This window comes from Periplaneta americana, chromosome 8 (genome assembly GCF_040183065.1).
Source record: "Periplaneta americana isolate PAMFEO1 chromosome 8, P.americana_PAMFEO1_priV1, whole genome shotgun sequence".
Lineage (NCBI taxonomy): Eukaryota > Metazoa > Arthropoda > Insecta > Blattodea > Blattidae > Periplaneta > Periplaneta americana.
The window spans coordinates 19,538,371-19,555,000 of NC_091124.1; the positions used below are offsets into that span (position 1 = coordinate 19,538,371).

The 16,630-nt window shown below is 35.6% G+C and overlaps 1 protein-coding gene across 2 annotated transcripts in view; it reads left to right on the plus strand.

Annotated features, from left to right (window-relative positions):
• Positions 1–9,911: 9,911 nt before the first annotated feature.
• LOC138704535 (cilia- and flagella-associated protein 36) overlaps positions 9,912–16,630 on the plus strand; it is a 43,533-nt gene continuing 36,814 nt past the window's right edge. For both annotated transcript variants that reach the window (XM_069832528.1, XM_069832529.1), the window contains exons 1-2: positions 9,912–10,130; positions 14,595–14,662. In XM_069832528.1, the coding sequence (XP_069688629.1) occupies positions 10,025–10,130; positions 14,595–14,662 (174 nt within the window). In that variant the 5' untranslated portion in view covers positions 9,912–10,024. The remainder of the gene's footprint in view (positions 10,131–14,594; positions 14,663–16,630) is intronic.

Here is a 16,630-nt window from a genome sequence, read left to right on the forward strand (position 1 = left end):
GGAGCGTGTGAAATGGACAGACAAAATAAGAAACGGAGCTGTTTTGGAAAGAGTGGGTGAAGAAAAAAAGATGCTGAAACTGATCAGAAAGAGGAAAAAGAATTGGTTAGGTCACTGGTTGAGAAGAAACTGCCTTCTGAAGGATGCACTGGAAGGAATGGTGAACGGGAAAAGAGTTCGGGGCAGAAGAAGATATCAGACGATAGACGACATTAAGATATGTGGATCATAAGCTGAGACTAAGAGGAAGGCAGAAAATAGGAAAGATTGGAGAAAACTGGGTTTGCAGTGAAAGACCTACTCTTGGGCAGAATACTTATATATGTATTATGTTATACTGAAAAAACTGAATGGTCGGAAAACAGTATTGTAAGTATACGATACTGTCAAAGACCCTGATGTATAAAACATGAGTGTAACATGTGTTTGTATTGAGAACTTTGAACCTTTCGACTTAGCACAGCACTTCACATAATGACCTCTCTGCCATTTAGAGCCAACGAAATGAAGTGCAATTTTTACAGTCGATAGAGAAGACATGGAAGATTATGAAAATGCTATCGCCGAAATAACGACGTAAGTAGATTTGAGCTGTTATTTCATCCAGTACCTCAAATAAAGATGGTAGTAGATTACGACACGTTTAAGAAAGACTGTGGCTTTCCGGAATACAGCACTGGCAACGGGAGGGCAGCAACATGCACCATTGCATGCACGAGACACTCAACCTTGACCCACACCAACTCCCCTTAAGCCAGATCTACTTTCCTCATCCAATTTGAGCCGATGGAGCTGGACTCGGTCTCTGGCGACCCTGACTACAGCATTGAGAATGACACGAGAAGCGACAAGCTCCTATTGCTTGTTTGAGTCTCTTGATCAGGTCCCATCCCCAGCTAATCTCAACCCAAATTCGCCTTTTTACCCCACCCCTTAGTGAAATGTATTCCGGGCTGTTAATAACATACCAGAATAATTATTAGCCCTACTAAACTATACTTGGATAGTGAAGTATAATATGTAGAACATTAGTGAGATCTGAAAATGAACTGTAGGTACACAAGAAACAGACATAATAACGAACATATTGGACAATGGTGTAGTATGTTTTAGTAACAAGTATTATTAGAAACAGCTTGTGTTCGATAAGTGTACTGAAAATCAAGAACAGAGTTGTAAAAGTGTCAATTTTTTAATGATCTAAATTAAATTGTTAGGTTTTAAAGGTGGTAATACTGACCAATTTAAATGGGGTCGAAAGTTAAATTAAGAGCGTGTACAAAAGGTATATCTAATTAATGTAATTGTGGTATTAGGTACAAAATTGTGAGGTCCACATTACATGGATGTAAATGCTGACATCAAATATATATCATATCATATCATATCATATCATATCATATCATATCATATCATATCATATCATATCATATCATATCATATCATATCATATCATATCATATCATATCATATCAATCATATCATATCATATTGTGACGCCCACGTGAGATTCGAACTCACGACCAGCGTCCCGCAAGAGAGCAGATCGCGCGGGCTCCACGGAGCACTGAGGGACGGCGCGCGGCGGAGAGAAGAGAGGGGAAAGTGCCTACGCGGCGAGGGAACTTGCGCGCGCATCTGGTGCTGGCAGAGAGGAGAAGGATCTGGATTGTTCTCGAGAGAGCTATCTCTGCACACCCGTAGAAATTTCTCGCAACTATGATTTTGCTATAAAAGAAGAAACGCGAGGGAACTCGGACAGTGTGTGTGTGATTCATTATTAGTTCAGTGAGTAAGCCAGTGAACAGAGCAAGCCAGCCAGTCTTGAGTGTGCGTCCGCAACTGTGTCAGCATCCGAAGGCCTGAGTTCGAGTGCAGTGGACCGCAGTTGGAGGGACCTGAGTTCGAGTACAGTGGACTCTGTCTGAAGGTCTGTGGTTCGAGATACTGTGAACTCGAGTGACTGAACTAGAAGAACTGTGAACTGAGAACTGACAGTTCTGATTTGTAAATAGTGCTTTGTAAATATTAGTTAAGATTAACAGTTCATTGTTGTTCGTAATAGTCCAAGTAAATTGTCATTGTCGTCAGTGGAGTGCACTAACGAATACTGTGTTACTGTGTGGAGAGCAAATCCTATTGTTGAGATAATAAAGCTAGATTGTTGTCTAGTAATAAAACGTTACAATATCATATCATATCATATCATATCATATCATATCATATCATATCATATCATATCATATCATATCATATCATATCAATTCATATTACTAAGCTATATTCCTATACTCCGGGATTGTTGACGGGGTTGGACTCAGCCGCATGGCTGACTCTGCATCCAGAGTGACGAGTGTTGCCAACAGCGCAGCGACTGAATCACATATACCGTCTGATCAGTTTGGGAAGACATAAAATAAAATACTCGCGATATGACCAAAGATGTTAAAGCGAATATAAATAACAGCGAGAGAAAGAAAATTAAAAAAAAATTGCTATAAAATTATAACAGGAGTGCTATAAAGTTATTTTAGTTCCAATATGACGTTAAAACACGAGAGTTTCGTCTCATAGTTTTCGCGAACAAAAGAAGTCAGATTGTCACTCAGCAATGAATGAATAAACAAAACGCCATTTACTGCAAGGCAACTACAAAATGCCTGTGTGTTAGTTTTTAATTAATTTGACTTGTCCTATATTTTTAGTGTTTTGACCACTTTTAATCTAAACTAATTTTAATAATTTTTGTCCAAAACTTGCAACTTTGAAACTGTTGCTCAGTTATGTAAGTAACATTCAACAAGTTTCAACTTGTTTAGAAAAAAAATGAAATGATAGATGGAGCTTAAATGGCTATTATATTATTGACAGACCATAAAACAAAACACACCACACGCGACTATCGATTTCCATAGTCTTGTCAGAAGGCCGTGCATTGCATTGTCTGTTACATCGCATACCTGACTTATATTACTTCTTGTAATGGAAATAATGCAGGAAACATTGTTGCTATCATCATCATAATTATCTATGTAAACAACGATTAATGCACGCTATTCTTAGACCAGTGTCGTGGGTTTGAATCTCGAGAAATATTATTATTATTATTATTATTATTATTATTATTATTATTATTAAGTAACTTGAACAAACTTTCTCACTTCTGTCCCTTTACTCCTTTAGCAATTAATTTTTGTGCATCCCAACTTGCAGTCCCTAGGCTTCAGCCTAGGATAGCCTAGCGGTAAATCCCTTCCCCATAGGCCTACTCATATATTGATGCCAACACAATATTGATGCAATGCCATTTCACTGATGGTTGTTACCAGGAATATTTTATGAAAACATGGCAGCCTCACTGTGATCTACAGAACGTTTAATTTAAAAGATGACCCTATATAAAAAGTTACAGCATACGTTGGAAATGATGTCCCTCCATTTCAGTGCATTTGTCCACACGTTTCACCATATTCCTAGAAACCTTACGAAGCACTCTGAGGTCTATACTTTGGATGACAAAGATAATGTTGATCTGTGATGTGAGAAATAAGAGCCATGTGAATCTTTTTCAAATCCATCAGATACCGAAATCACAAATTTACAGCAACTGTTTTTAGCACGGCCCTCTTGTACAATGATATAATTCACTGAACTTGATTTACGTGTTTATTTCTTTCTTTGTTTATTTATTTATTAACTTACTTAGGCCTATTTTATTTATTTATTTACTTATCTATTTATTTATTTATTTATTTATTTATTTATTGTCCACATCTGTGGAGTAACGGTCAGCGCGTCTGGTCGCGAAACCAGGTGGCCCGGGTTCGAATCCCGGTCGGGGCAAGTTACCTGGTTGAGGTTTTTTTCGGGGGTATCCCTCAACCCAATACGAGCAAATGCTGGGTAACTTTCGGTGCTGGACCCCGGACTCATTTCACCGGCTTTATCATCTTCATTTCATTGAGACGCTAAATAACCTAGATGTTGATACAGCGTCGTAAAATAACCTAATAAAAATTTATTTATTTATTTATTTATTTATTTATTTATTTATTTATTTATTTATTTATTTATTTATTTATTTATTTATTTATTTGTTTGTTTATACGTCATCTTTATTGTTGGAATTGCATACACAGACGACATTCCGTATGGCCGGGTGGTTTTTTTCGGCAAATACTGCGACGCACATAACCTCCTAAAATATAAAAATAAATGATGGTGATGAACCAGCCAACATAATAATTAATAAGCATTGGCTGCACAATTGTGGAACGTGTGAAATGGACAGACAGAATAAGAAATGAAGTTGTGCTAGAAAGAGTTGGTGAAGTAAGAATAATGCTGAAATAGATCAGGAACAGAAAAAGGAATTGGCTGGGTCACTGGCTAAGGAGAAACTGCCTACCAAAGGATGCACTGGAAGAAATGGTGAACGGAAGAAAAGTTCGGGGCAGGAGAAGATATCAGATGATAGATAACATTAGTTTCCGAACTGCCCTGAATGTAAGCAACACACACGACATAGGAAACGGAGAAGTTATCTAGAACCAGAGAAATGCCTGGAATCTATACTAAATGCATCACTTGAAAGGCAAAGAAGAAGACTAATTATAAGGTGTATATGGAGAGATTCTAGGAAAAGTCGCAATAGGTCCTTGTCATGTTTGCACAAAATCACTTGTAGAAGCTCAGGTCTTAAAGAGAATTTGACGCTGTATGATAGATTGACTCAACAGGCATGGAAGCAATGATCTAAGCGACAAGCGTATGTATGTTTAACAGTACAATAAATACAAGTGCAGTGCGGGAATATATTGATTGCATATTCTACGCCAGGGATGTCAAAGCGCCTGTATTGCGTGCTATCAAGAACCCGCACAATATTTCCTTAAGAGCGATGATTGTACGAGAGAGAGAGAGAGTCAAAAAGTAACCATAATAATTGTGTAATTAATTGAATACGTACAATAAGACTACAAACACTTCATCACTTTTAGCATAGTATAACAGGAACACTTGCATTGAACGTACTGGAAACTATGTTGAAAAGTGATGAAGTGTTTGTAGTCTTATTGTACGTATTCAATTAATAAAACAATTATTAAGGTTACTTTTTGACTCTCCCTCGTGCTTCTATCTTGTTGAAAAGTGAACCTTGATGGATTTGTATTGCTTGTAGTATCAGCACGTAATAGTAGAAGTAATAATAATAATAATAATAATAATAATAATAATAATAATAATAATAATAATAATAATAATAATAACAACAACAATAATGATTTATTCTAACTGGCAGAGCCAAGGCCATTCGGTCTTTTCTTCAATTCAACCAGTATGATACAGAATTACTACATTGCTATAAACAAAACATAATTAATATAATACAATACAATACAATACAATACAATAATTTAAATAATACAATAACAATTCTTTTTTATCTTCCCAAAACGACAATAAAACAATTATGTACTACTACTACTACTACTACTACTACTACTACCACCACCACCACCACCACCACCACCACCACCACCACTACTACCACCACCACCACCATCACCACTACTACTACTACTACTACTACTACTACTACTACTACTAATAATAATAATAATACTAATAATACTTACTTACTTACAAATGGCTTTTAAGGTACCCGAAGTTTCATTGCCGCCCTCACATAAGCCCGCCATCGGTCCCTATCCTGTGCAAGATTAATCCAGTCTCTATCATCATACCCCACCTCCCTCAAATCCATTTTAATATTATCCTCCCATCTACGCTCGGTCTCCCCAAAGGTCTTTTTCCCTCCGGTCTCCCAACTAACATTCTATATGCATTCCTGGATTCGCCCATACATGCTACATGCCCTCCCCATCGCAAACGTCTGGATTTACTGTTCCTAATTATGTCAGGTGAAGAATACAATGCGTGCAGTTCTGCGTTGTGTAACTTTCTCCATTCTCCTGTAACTTCATCCCTCTTAGCCCCAAATATTTTCCTAAGCACCTTATTCTCAAACACCCTTAACCTATGTTCCTCTCTCAGAGTGAGAGTCCAAGTTTCACAACCATACAGAACAACCGGTAATATAACTGTTTTATAAATTCTAACTTTCAGATTTTTGGACAGCAAACTGGATGATAAGAGCTTCTCAACCGAATAATAACACGCATTTCCCATATTTATTCTGCGTTTAATTTCCTCCCGAGTGTCATTTATATTTGTTACTGTTGCTCCAAGATATTTGAATTTTTCCACCCCTTCGAAGGATAAATCTTCAATTTTTATATTTCCATTTCGTACAATATTCTGGTCACGAGACATAATCATATACTTCGTCTTTTCGGGATTTACTTCCAAACCGATCGCTTTACTTGCTTCAAGTAAAATTTCCGTGTTTTCCCTAATCGTTTGTGGATTTTCTCCTAACATATTCACGTCATCCGCATAAACAAGAAGCTGATGTAACCCGTTCAATTCCAAACCCTGCCTGTTATCCTGAACTTTCCTAATTGCATATTCTAAAGCGAAGTTAAAAAGTAAAGGTGATAGTGCATCTCCCTGCTTTAGCCCGCAGTGAATTGGAATAGCATCAGATAGAAACTGACCTATACGGACTCTGCTGTATGTTTCACTGAGGCACATTTTAATTAATCGAACTAGTTTCTTGGGAATACCAAATTCAATAAGAATATCATATAATACTTCCCTCTTAACCGAGTCATATGCCTTTTTGAAATGTATGAATAACTGATGTACTGTACCCTTATACTCCCATTTTTTCTCCATTATCTGTCGAATACAAAAAATCTGATCAATAGTCGATCTATTACGCCTAAAACCACACTGATGAGCCCCAATAATTTCATCTACATACGGAGTTAATCTTCTCAAAATAATATTGGACAAAATTTTGTACGACAACAACAAAAGTGATATTCCTCGAAAGTTACCACAGTTGGTTTTGTCCCCCTTCTTAAAAATAGGTACAATTATGGACTCCTTCCATTGTTCTGGTACAATTTACTTTTCCCAAATAGCAAGTACAAGTTTATAAATTTCGCTATATAATGCACTCCCACCCTCTTGTATTAATTCTGCTGGAATTTGATCGATACCTGGAGACTTGTACTTTTTCAGATTTTCTATCGCAATTTCGACTTCCGAAAGCGTGGGTTCGGGTATAAATGGCTCAGCAGTTTGTATTTCAATTTCGTCCCGATCATAATAATAATAATAATAATAATAATAATAATAATAATAATAATAATAATAATGGTTTATCCTAACTTGCAGAGTTAAGGGCATTCGGTCATCTCTTCAATTCAACCAGTATGATACAGAATTACTACATTGGTATAAACAAAATATAATTAATATAATATAATTCAATACAATAATTTAAATAATACAATAACAATTCTTTTTATCTTCCCAAAACGACAATAAAACAATTATGTACTACTACTACTACTACTACTACTACTACTACTACTACTACCACCACCACCACCACCACCGCCACCACCACCACCACTACTACTACTACTACTACTACTACTACTACTACTACTACTACTACTACCACCACCACCACCACCGCCGCCACCACCACCACTACTACTACTACTACTACTACTACTACTACTACCACCACCACCACCACCACCGCCACCACCACCACCACTACTACTACTACTACTACTACTACTACTACTACTACCACCACCACCACCACCGCCACCACCACCACTACTACTACTACTACTACTACCACCACCACCACCACCACCGCCACCACCACCACCACTACTACTACTACTACTACTACTACTACTACTACTACCACCACCACCATCACCACCGCCACCACCACCACTACTACTACTACTACTACCACCACCACCACCACCACCACCGCCACCACCACCACTACTACTACTACTACTACTACTACTACTACTACCACCACCACCACCGCCATCACCACCACTACTACTACTACTACTACTACTACTACTACCACCACCACCACCACCGCCATCACCACCACTACTACTACTACTACTACTACTACTACCACCACCACCACCACCACTACTACTACTACCACCACCACCACCAACACCACTACTACTACTACTACTACTACTACTAATAATAATAATAATGTCATACTACCTAAATATAATGAAATATTAAATTCGATCATGATTATGATTATAACACAGGCGCTTTGACATCCCTGTTCTACATGGACCATATGCAGAGACTAAGATGAAGGCGGAAAATAGGAAAGATTGCAGAATGCTGAGTTTGCAGTGAAAGACCTGCCTTTGGGCAGAACACTATGAATGAATAAATGAGGTTTGCCATTCCATTTGACCAATGCAGCAGCTTCAGGAAATGCTACGATACACATAAGCTTTCAAATAAAACATCAAATGAGGATGGACCGCCAACATAATAATTAAGCACAGGTAACACATTTCATTTATTACTTATTTACTTGGTTATTTAACAACGCTGTATCAACTACGAGGTTATTTAGCGTCGATGGAATTGGTGATAGGGATATGATTTTGGCGAGATGAGGTCGAGAATTCGCCATAAATTACCTCACATTTGCTTTACGATTGGGGAAAACCTAGTAAAAAACCCAACCAGGTAATCAGCTCAAGCGGGAACTGAACCCGCGCCCGAGCGCAACTCCGGATCAGCAGGCAAGCGCCTCACCCGACAGAGCTAAGCCGGTGACACATTCCATTTGATAAATGTTGTAGCAAAACCATGAATGAAGTCCACACCTGTGGCATAACGGCTAGCGCGTCTAGTCGCGAAACCAGGTGGCCCGGGTTCGATTCCCGATCGGAGCAAGTTACCCCGTTGAGGTTTTTTCCGGGGTTTTCCTTCAACCCAATATGAGCAAATGCAGGGTAACTTTCGGTGTTGGACGCCGGACTCATTTCATCGGCATTATCAATTATCACATTCATCTCATTCAGACGCTAAATAACCTAAGATGTTGGTTGATAAAGCGTCATAAAATAATCAACTAAAAAAATAAATAAAAAAACCATGAATGAACAAATGAAGCTCCTTAACTAATAAATGCATTGCGGGTGGCAAAGACGCAACTCATAAGGGGCAATGTTTTAATATTTGTTACAATTTTCCTCGAGTGGTACGCAGACAAATGTCATTCTTTTGCCTATCAACTAGTAGTTATGCAAATTAAGCTTTCAGGAATAACTCCCTGTAAAGTTAATTTGAATAATTTCGAGGGAAAAATTGTTCCGGGGCCGGGTATCGAACCCGGGACCTTTGGTTAAACGTACCAACGCTCTCCCACTGAGCTACCCGGCCCCGGAACAATTTTTCCCTCGAAATTATTCAAATTAACTTTACAGGGAGTTATTCCTGAAAGCTTAATTTGCATAATACACGTCACTGTACGTAACAGAAAACCACAATTTAAAAGTCACACAGAGTTAGAGTGCACTCAAATGTTGGTTGCTTGACGGTTGTCAGCCCACTTTGAGGTCTGTGGATATATAGGGAAAAATTGGATCGGTGTCGGGTAGAGTTCCCGGGTAGCTCAGTGGGAGAGCGTTGGTACGTTTAACCAAAGGTCCCGGGTTCGATACCCGGCCCCGGAACAATTTTTCCCTCGAAATTATTCAAACTAGTAGTTACTTGGCCTTCCTAACAGGTCACACACCCCTGACGTGACTGAGTAAGAACTGAAGTCGTGAACTCACAAGCTCGATCTTCAATTGTTTATTAATGAGAAATAACGACTGAATTCGCTTCACACGCCTTAAAAGTTTGCCTGACCTGTAGGTCGCAAGGCGATGGCAATGTTTTGAAGTTCGTTGCTATGGCAACCATGGCGAGTGTACGCTAGGCTGGTCGTCGGCTAAGGCAGTGTCGTGATCGAGACTGCTGGGAAATGCATATTTGTTGCGTTTTTTTGGTCGGAATGAAGTAGATTCCTCGTGGAGTTGTTGCAATGGGATCGGAAGACTGCTCCTGGGTTTTCGACTCTCTGGTGGGGTTCCTTCAAGGCCCGATCTGGAACGCTCCTATTCTGACTTTCATTGAACAGAAATCTTCAAGTAAGTGACATTATTTCTTTTTTTAAGTTACATGAGTTTAGTTAATTTTCGAAGAGGAAACAGACATGGTTAAATTATTTATAGTTCAGTTTTTTTTTAATTTATTGAGTATGCCCCAACGAGTATAACTCATATGTAGGGGCTATACAAGAACACATACATATGTTTTACGATGCAATTGAAAACGTCATGAAACTACAGTCTGTGAAAAACAATAACACAAGAATTTATTAAAGAAATAAAGCAAAATAAGAACAGATAATAAGATGACATAAAGTTTTGGGCAGAAAGAAGAAAAAGTTTGAAACCATGAAATAAATAAATCAACTGAGAATTAAAATAAATAATCTTCCCAAAAACCGTATAGACCAGTTTCTATCTGATGCTTGTCCAATTCACTGTGGGCTAAAGAAGGGAGAATCACTATCACCTTTACTTTTTAACTTCGCTCTAGAATATGCCATTAGGAAAGTTCAGGATGATAGACAGGGTTTGGAGTTGAATGGGTTACATCAGCTTCTTGTCTATGCAGATGACGTGAATATGTTAGAAGAAAATCCATAAACGATTAGGGAAAACGCGGAAATTCTAGTTGAAGCAAGTAAAGCGATAGGGTTGGAAGTAAATCCCAAAAAGACTAAGTATATGATTATGTCTCCTGACCAGATTACCTGGTTGGAACTATAAAAATTGGAGATTTATCTTTCGAAGAGGTGGAAAAATTCAAATATCTTGGAGCAACAGTAACAAATATAAATGATACTCGGGAGGAAATTAAACGCAGAATAAATATGGGAAATGCGTGTTATTATTCGGTTGAGAAGCTTTTGTCATCTAGTCTTCTGTCAAAAAATCTGAAAGTTAGAATTTATAAAACAGTTATATTACCGGTTGTTCTGTATGGTTGTGAAATTTTGACTCTCACTTTGAGAGAGGAACAGAGATTAAGGATGTTTGAGAATAAGGTTCTTAGGAAAATATTTGGGGCTAAGAGGGATGAAGTTACAGGAGAATGGAGAAAGTTACACAGCGCAGAGTTGCACGCATTGTATTCTTCACCTGACATATTTAGGAACATAAAATCCAGACGTTTGAGATGGGCAGGACATGTAGCACGTATGGGCGAATCCAGAAGTGCATATAGAGTGTTAGTTGGGAGGCCGGAGGGCAAAAGACCTTTGGGGAGGCCGAGACGTAGATGGGAGGATAATATTAAAATGGATTTGAGGGAGGTGGAATATGATGGTAGAGTCTGGATTAATCTTGCTCAGGATAGGGACCAATGGCGGGCTTATGTGAGGGCGGCAATGAACCTTCGGGTTCCTTAAAAGCCAGTAAGTAAGTAAGTAAGTAATCTTCCCAAAAACGTATTTTTAAACAATTCTTAAAACACCGGCAATTTGGTAAAATTCTATGTTCTAAAGGAAGTTGGTTAGAAGTTGTTATTAAAAAATGGTTAAGTCCTTTCGTTCCATAAGTTACTGAGCTATGCTGAGAAAAAATATATTGTCTTTTTGTCTTGTTAAATAAGTATGTATATCTTTATTAAACTGAAATATATTACTATGCATTAAATTGTTTATTTTTAATTACGAAAAATTCTCTTTAACCCGATTTACTTATTTTATTTATTTGTTTTATTTTATATATTCACATTTTTATTAGTATATTGCATTTTATCACGACCTTATTTAATTTAATTTACACAATTTTTACAATCTATATTGAAATTATAATGAAAATAAAGAATAATTTGCAAAAACTATCAAATACATTAAGAATACAGAAACACAAAATATTAAAACATAAAGTTAAGTTATATTCACTCCAGAATGAGCAACATTCGTGTATGTGGGTCAATATTGCAGTATAGATAGACAAAGAGAAGAAGAAAATGTAAACAATAAATTTAAGTAATTGAAACAAGACAGGTCTTGTATAAATTACAAACAAAACTGTATATGATAAGATAAGTAATTACAATTGGAAGTTCGTTTGTTTTCTTGTTAATTTGCTGATTTGTTATTTGTTTGTTTGTCAAGTTTATTCGTTAAATGTTTTATACACGCTTTAACGTCTAAGTCATATCGCGTGTGGAGGATCTGCGGGTATGTCAGTAGACCACGAACTACTGTTGTGATTCTATTTCTATTGTGATATGTTATTTATTTTAACTGATAATTTTATTAATGATTATGTTGATTAAGGCGGTGATGAATCATGGTATGATGTAAAATTCCATTTGGAAATTGTCTTTCTGACTGAGAGAAACCATGAAAAACCTGTCAGATTGATCGATCATGGGGATTGAACTCGGGTCCTTCCGAATGAGAGTCTAGTGCGTTAAAACTAATCCATCTCGATCCGTGTTTCTTTATTATTTATTAATTTACAATATTTTTATCACTGACCTATATAACGTAACACACAGATATTGCACAATGTAGTGCACTTTCCAATATGCAATGTTCAGTTTATGAAATCTACATTGTTTTATTATTATTATTATTATTATTATTATTATTATTATTATTATCGTCGTCATCATCATCATCAGTTCCTTTGAAAGTTAGTAAGTCGGTTTAAAATCTTCGATTTGACAGAAAATTCTGTGTACTATTTTATGAAAGTAAATAAAAAAATAACAAAAATTGTTGTATATAAGTACCTTTGTAAATACGAGGGGGATCCAGGAAATAACGACCGTTCGCGCACACCCGCCACGTAGCTGACTCCCCTTCCTTGTTTGAAGGTCAACTGGCTTCCTTAACATGTGTTCTCATAATGTTGTGAGTACTGGTTGCAACAAGTCGCCATTGTGCATTTTGTGTTACTTCAAAATGAACGACGTGATTGATAATCCCGCCGACTGTGAGGTGAGGAGTGTGATTCGATTTTTGAATGCCCGACATTTGAAACCTGCAGAAATTTACCGGCAATTGAAAGAAGTGTATGGTGATACTGTAATGAATGAAAGAAATGTGAGAAAATGGTGCGAAATGTTCAACAATGGGCGAACAAATGTCCACGATGAAACTCTACCCGGACGCCCATCACTCATCACAGAAGACCTGAAGACTAAAGTGAACGACAGAATCTTGCAAGACAGGCGCACATCACTCGACGAATTGCATATTGCCTTTCCTGACATTTCTCGTTCTTTGCTTGGTGAAATTGTGTCGCAACATCTTGGCTACCACAAAATCTGTGCACGATGGGTTCCACGGTAATTGAGTGACCAACACAAAACTCAGAGAATGGCTTCAGCATTGACATTCTTGATGCGATATCACACAGATGGAGACGCCTTTCTTGATCAAATTGTGACTGGTGATGAGACCTGTGTGTCTCACAACACCCCAGAGACCAAGCGCCAATCACGTCAGTGGCATCATCCCTTATCACCCAAGAAACCGAGAAAATTCAAACAGACTCTCTCAACACAAAAAGTCATGGCTACTGTCTTTTGGGATCGCAAAGGTGTTCTTTTACTGGATTTCATGCCAAAAGGCACTACGATCAATGCAAATCGTTATTGTGAGACTTTACGAAAACTACGGCGAGCCATCCAAAACAAGAGGCGAGGAATGCTTTTGAGAGGAGTTGTGCTTCTTCACGACAACGCCCGCCCGCACACTGCTGCTTCAACTCGAGAATTGCTGGATCAATTCGGTTGGGAAATCTTTGATCATCCGCCCTATAGTCCAGACCTTGCTCCTAGCGATTTTCACCTTTTCACTAAGCTGAAAGACTTTCTGGGTGGTACGCATTTTGGAAGTGATGAAGAGTTGAAGAAGACAGTGAACACCTGGCTTAATGAACTGGCGGCAGAGGAGTATAACACGGGAATTCTAAAGCTAGTGAACAGATACGACAAATGTTTAAATGTAGGTGGTGATTATGTAGAGAAGTAAAGGAAGCTTCAGTTAAGTAACAGACTTTGTTTTTCAAATATATATATATATATATATATATATATATATATATATATATATATATATATATATATATATATATATTATGTAGAGAAGTAAAGGAAGCTTCAGTTAAGTAACAGACTTTGTTTTTCAAATATATATATATATATATATATATATTTTAATTATTACAACAAAACGGATCCCCCTCATAGTATAATTTTATGAATGAAGTTAAATGTCTTTTTGGCACTCCTACATGGAAACTGCTTTTTTCATAACACATTATTTGTTAGAAAGTTCTTCTTTGCTGTACGCGTACGACAAAAACATTGTTACGATTCATTTTTCCGTATGAATACCGCTTCAGATGCAGCTTATTCAGATGAAATTTTTTTTGATCTGGAAGGTGCCAAGTCAAGGAGATACTTTATTCCTTTGAATTTATTGTAGGGCATCGAACCTGGTGATAAGGCAGTAGGCTCTTTCTACCAAGAACATTCGGTAAGCTGTTGACTTCATGTAGGATCTGGTATCTGTGTTTCAGTTTTCGAACCTGGCGACTCGGAGCATGAAGACGAATACAAGAAAATCCACGAGGAGTACAAGGACCTGGTGAGTGAACCGATTTTTGGTCTTATGTAGCAATTAGTTTTTCATTTTTGACATTTTCCCGCACCCATTCCTCGATCCGTGGTGAAACAAAAAATGACGGAATTTCAATTAATTTCAAATTCTTGCTATAACAATACTATGCTAATGCTATTAGTAGTTAGGCCATGAGCTAATGCAATTTGCATGACCATGATCGATAACATAACTTCTCCCCGCTAAGAGAATGAGGACACTGAAATTGTGTATAGAATTAGCAGTGCCGTACGGCCTCTCTCAGTAATATCCCGGCATCGAGAGCAGGTACAGAAATGTGCGCCACTCGTTTGATCATTGCGAGTTATCTAATATTAAAGTGATAATAGACACCTACGATACACTTTGAGTGAACCTTAGTGAAAAATTTGTTGTGGGCTGTGACTAATTTCAGATGTACTGTGAACAGATGCTGATACTTGTAAGTTCCATATGTATTATTTTTTTGTAATCATAGAGTGATGGTGGATTAAGAAATGGAACACATCTAATCCACCATAACGTGAACAAAGATTGATGAAATAAATAAATAAATAAATAAACAAACAAACAAACAAATAAACAAACAAATAAATAATAAGTAAATAAATAAACAAATATATAAACAAAAAACAAATAAATAAACAAACAAACAAACAAACACTCAAATAAATAAACAAATAAATAAACAAACAAACAAATAAATAAATAAACAAATCAATAAATAAACAAATAAATAAATAAACAAATTAATAAACAAATAAATAAATCAATAAATAAATAAACAAATAAACAAACAAACAAATAAATAAACAAATAAATGAATGAATAAACAAATAAATAAACAAACTACTAAATAAATAAACAAATAAATAAATAAACAAATAAATAAATAAATCAATAAAAACAAACAAATAAATAAACAAGTAAATAAACAAATAAATAAATAAACAAACAAATAAATAAATAAACTAATTAATTAATTAATTAATAAACAAATAAATCAATAAATAAATAAACAAATAAATAAATAAACAAAAAATAAATAAATAAACAAATAAATAAATAAGTAAATAAACAAACAAATAAATAAACAAACAAATAAATAAACAAATAAACAAACAAACAAATAAATAAACAAACAAATAAATAAATAAACAAATTAATTAATTAATTAATTAATAAACAAATAAATCAATAAATAAATAAACAAATAAACAAATAAATAAACAAAAAATAAATAAATAAACAAATAAATAAATAAGTAAATAAACAAACAAATAAATAAACAAATAAACAAATAAATAAACAAACAAACAAATAAATAAACAAATAAATAAACAAACAAACAAATTTATAAATAAATAAACAAACAAACAAATAAATAAATGAATAAAAACAAATAAATAAATAAACAAATAAATAAATAAGTAAATAAACAAACAAATAAACAAACAAATAAATAAACAAACAAACAAACAAATAAATAAATAAACAAACAAGCATACAAATAAGTAAATAAATAAGTAAATAAACAAATAAATGAATAAACAAACAAGCAAATAAATAAATAAATAAACAAATAAGTAAATAAATAAATAAGTAATAAAATAAATAAACAAACAAATAAATAAATAAGTAATAAAATAAATAAACAAACAAATAGGTAAATAAATAAACAAACAAATAAATAAGCAAATAAACAAATGAACAAATAAATAAGCAAATAAATAAATAAATACATTTCAGATGTCGAGATATTACTGAGGCAGGCCTACGATTAATTTTATACGCAAATTCAACGCTCTCACGCCCGTAGCGAGATGTTGCGTTCTTGGACATGGTCACACAAGTTATATTGGTTCATGTCCTAACCACTAATAACATTACCATTCAGCTGTCTTTTTACGGTAAGAATTTGAAATTCAATATTTTTTGTTTGTTTACGGTCCCCGG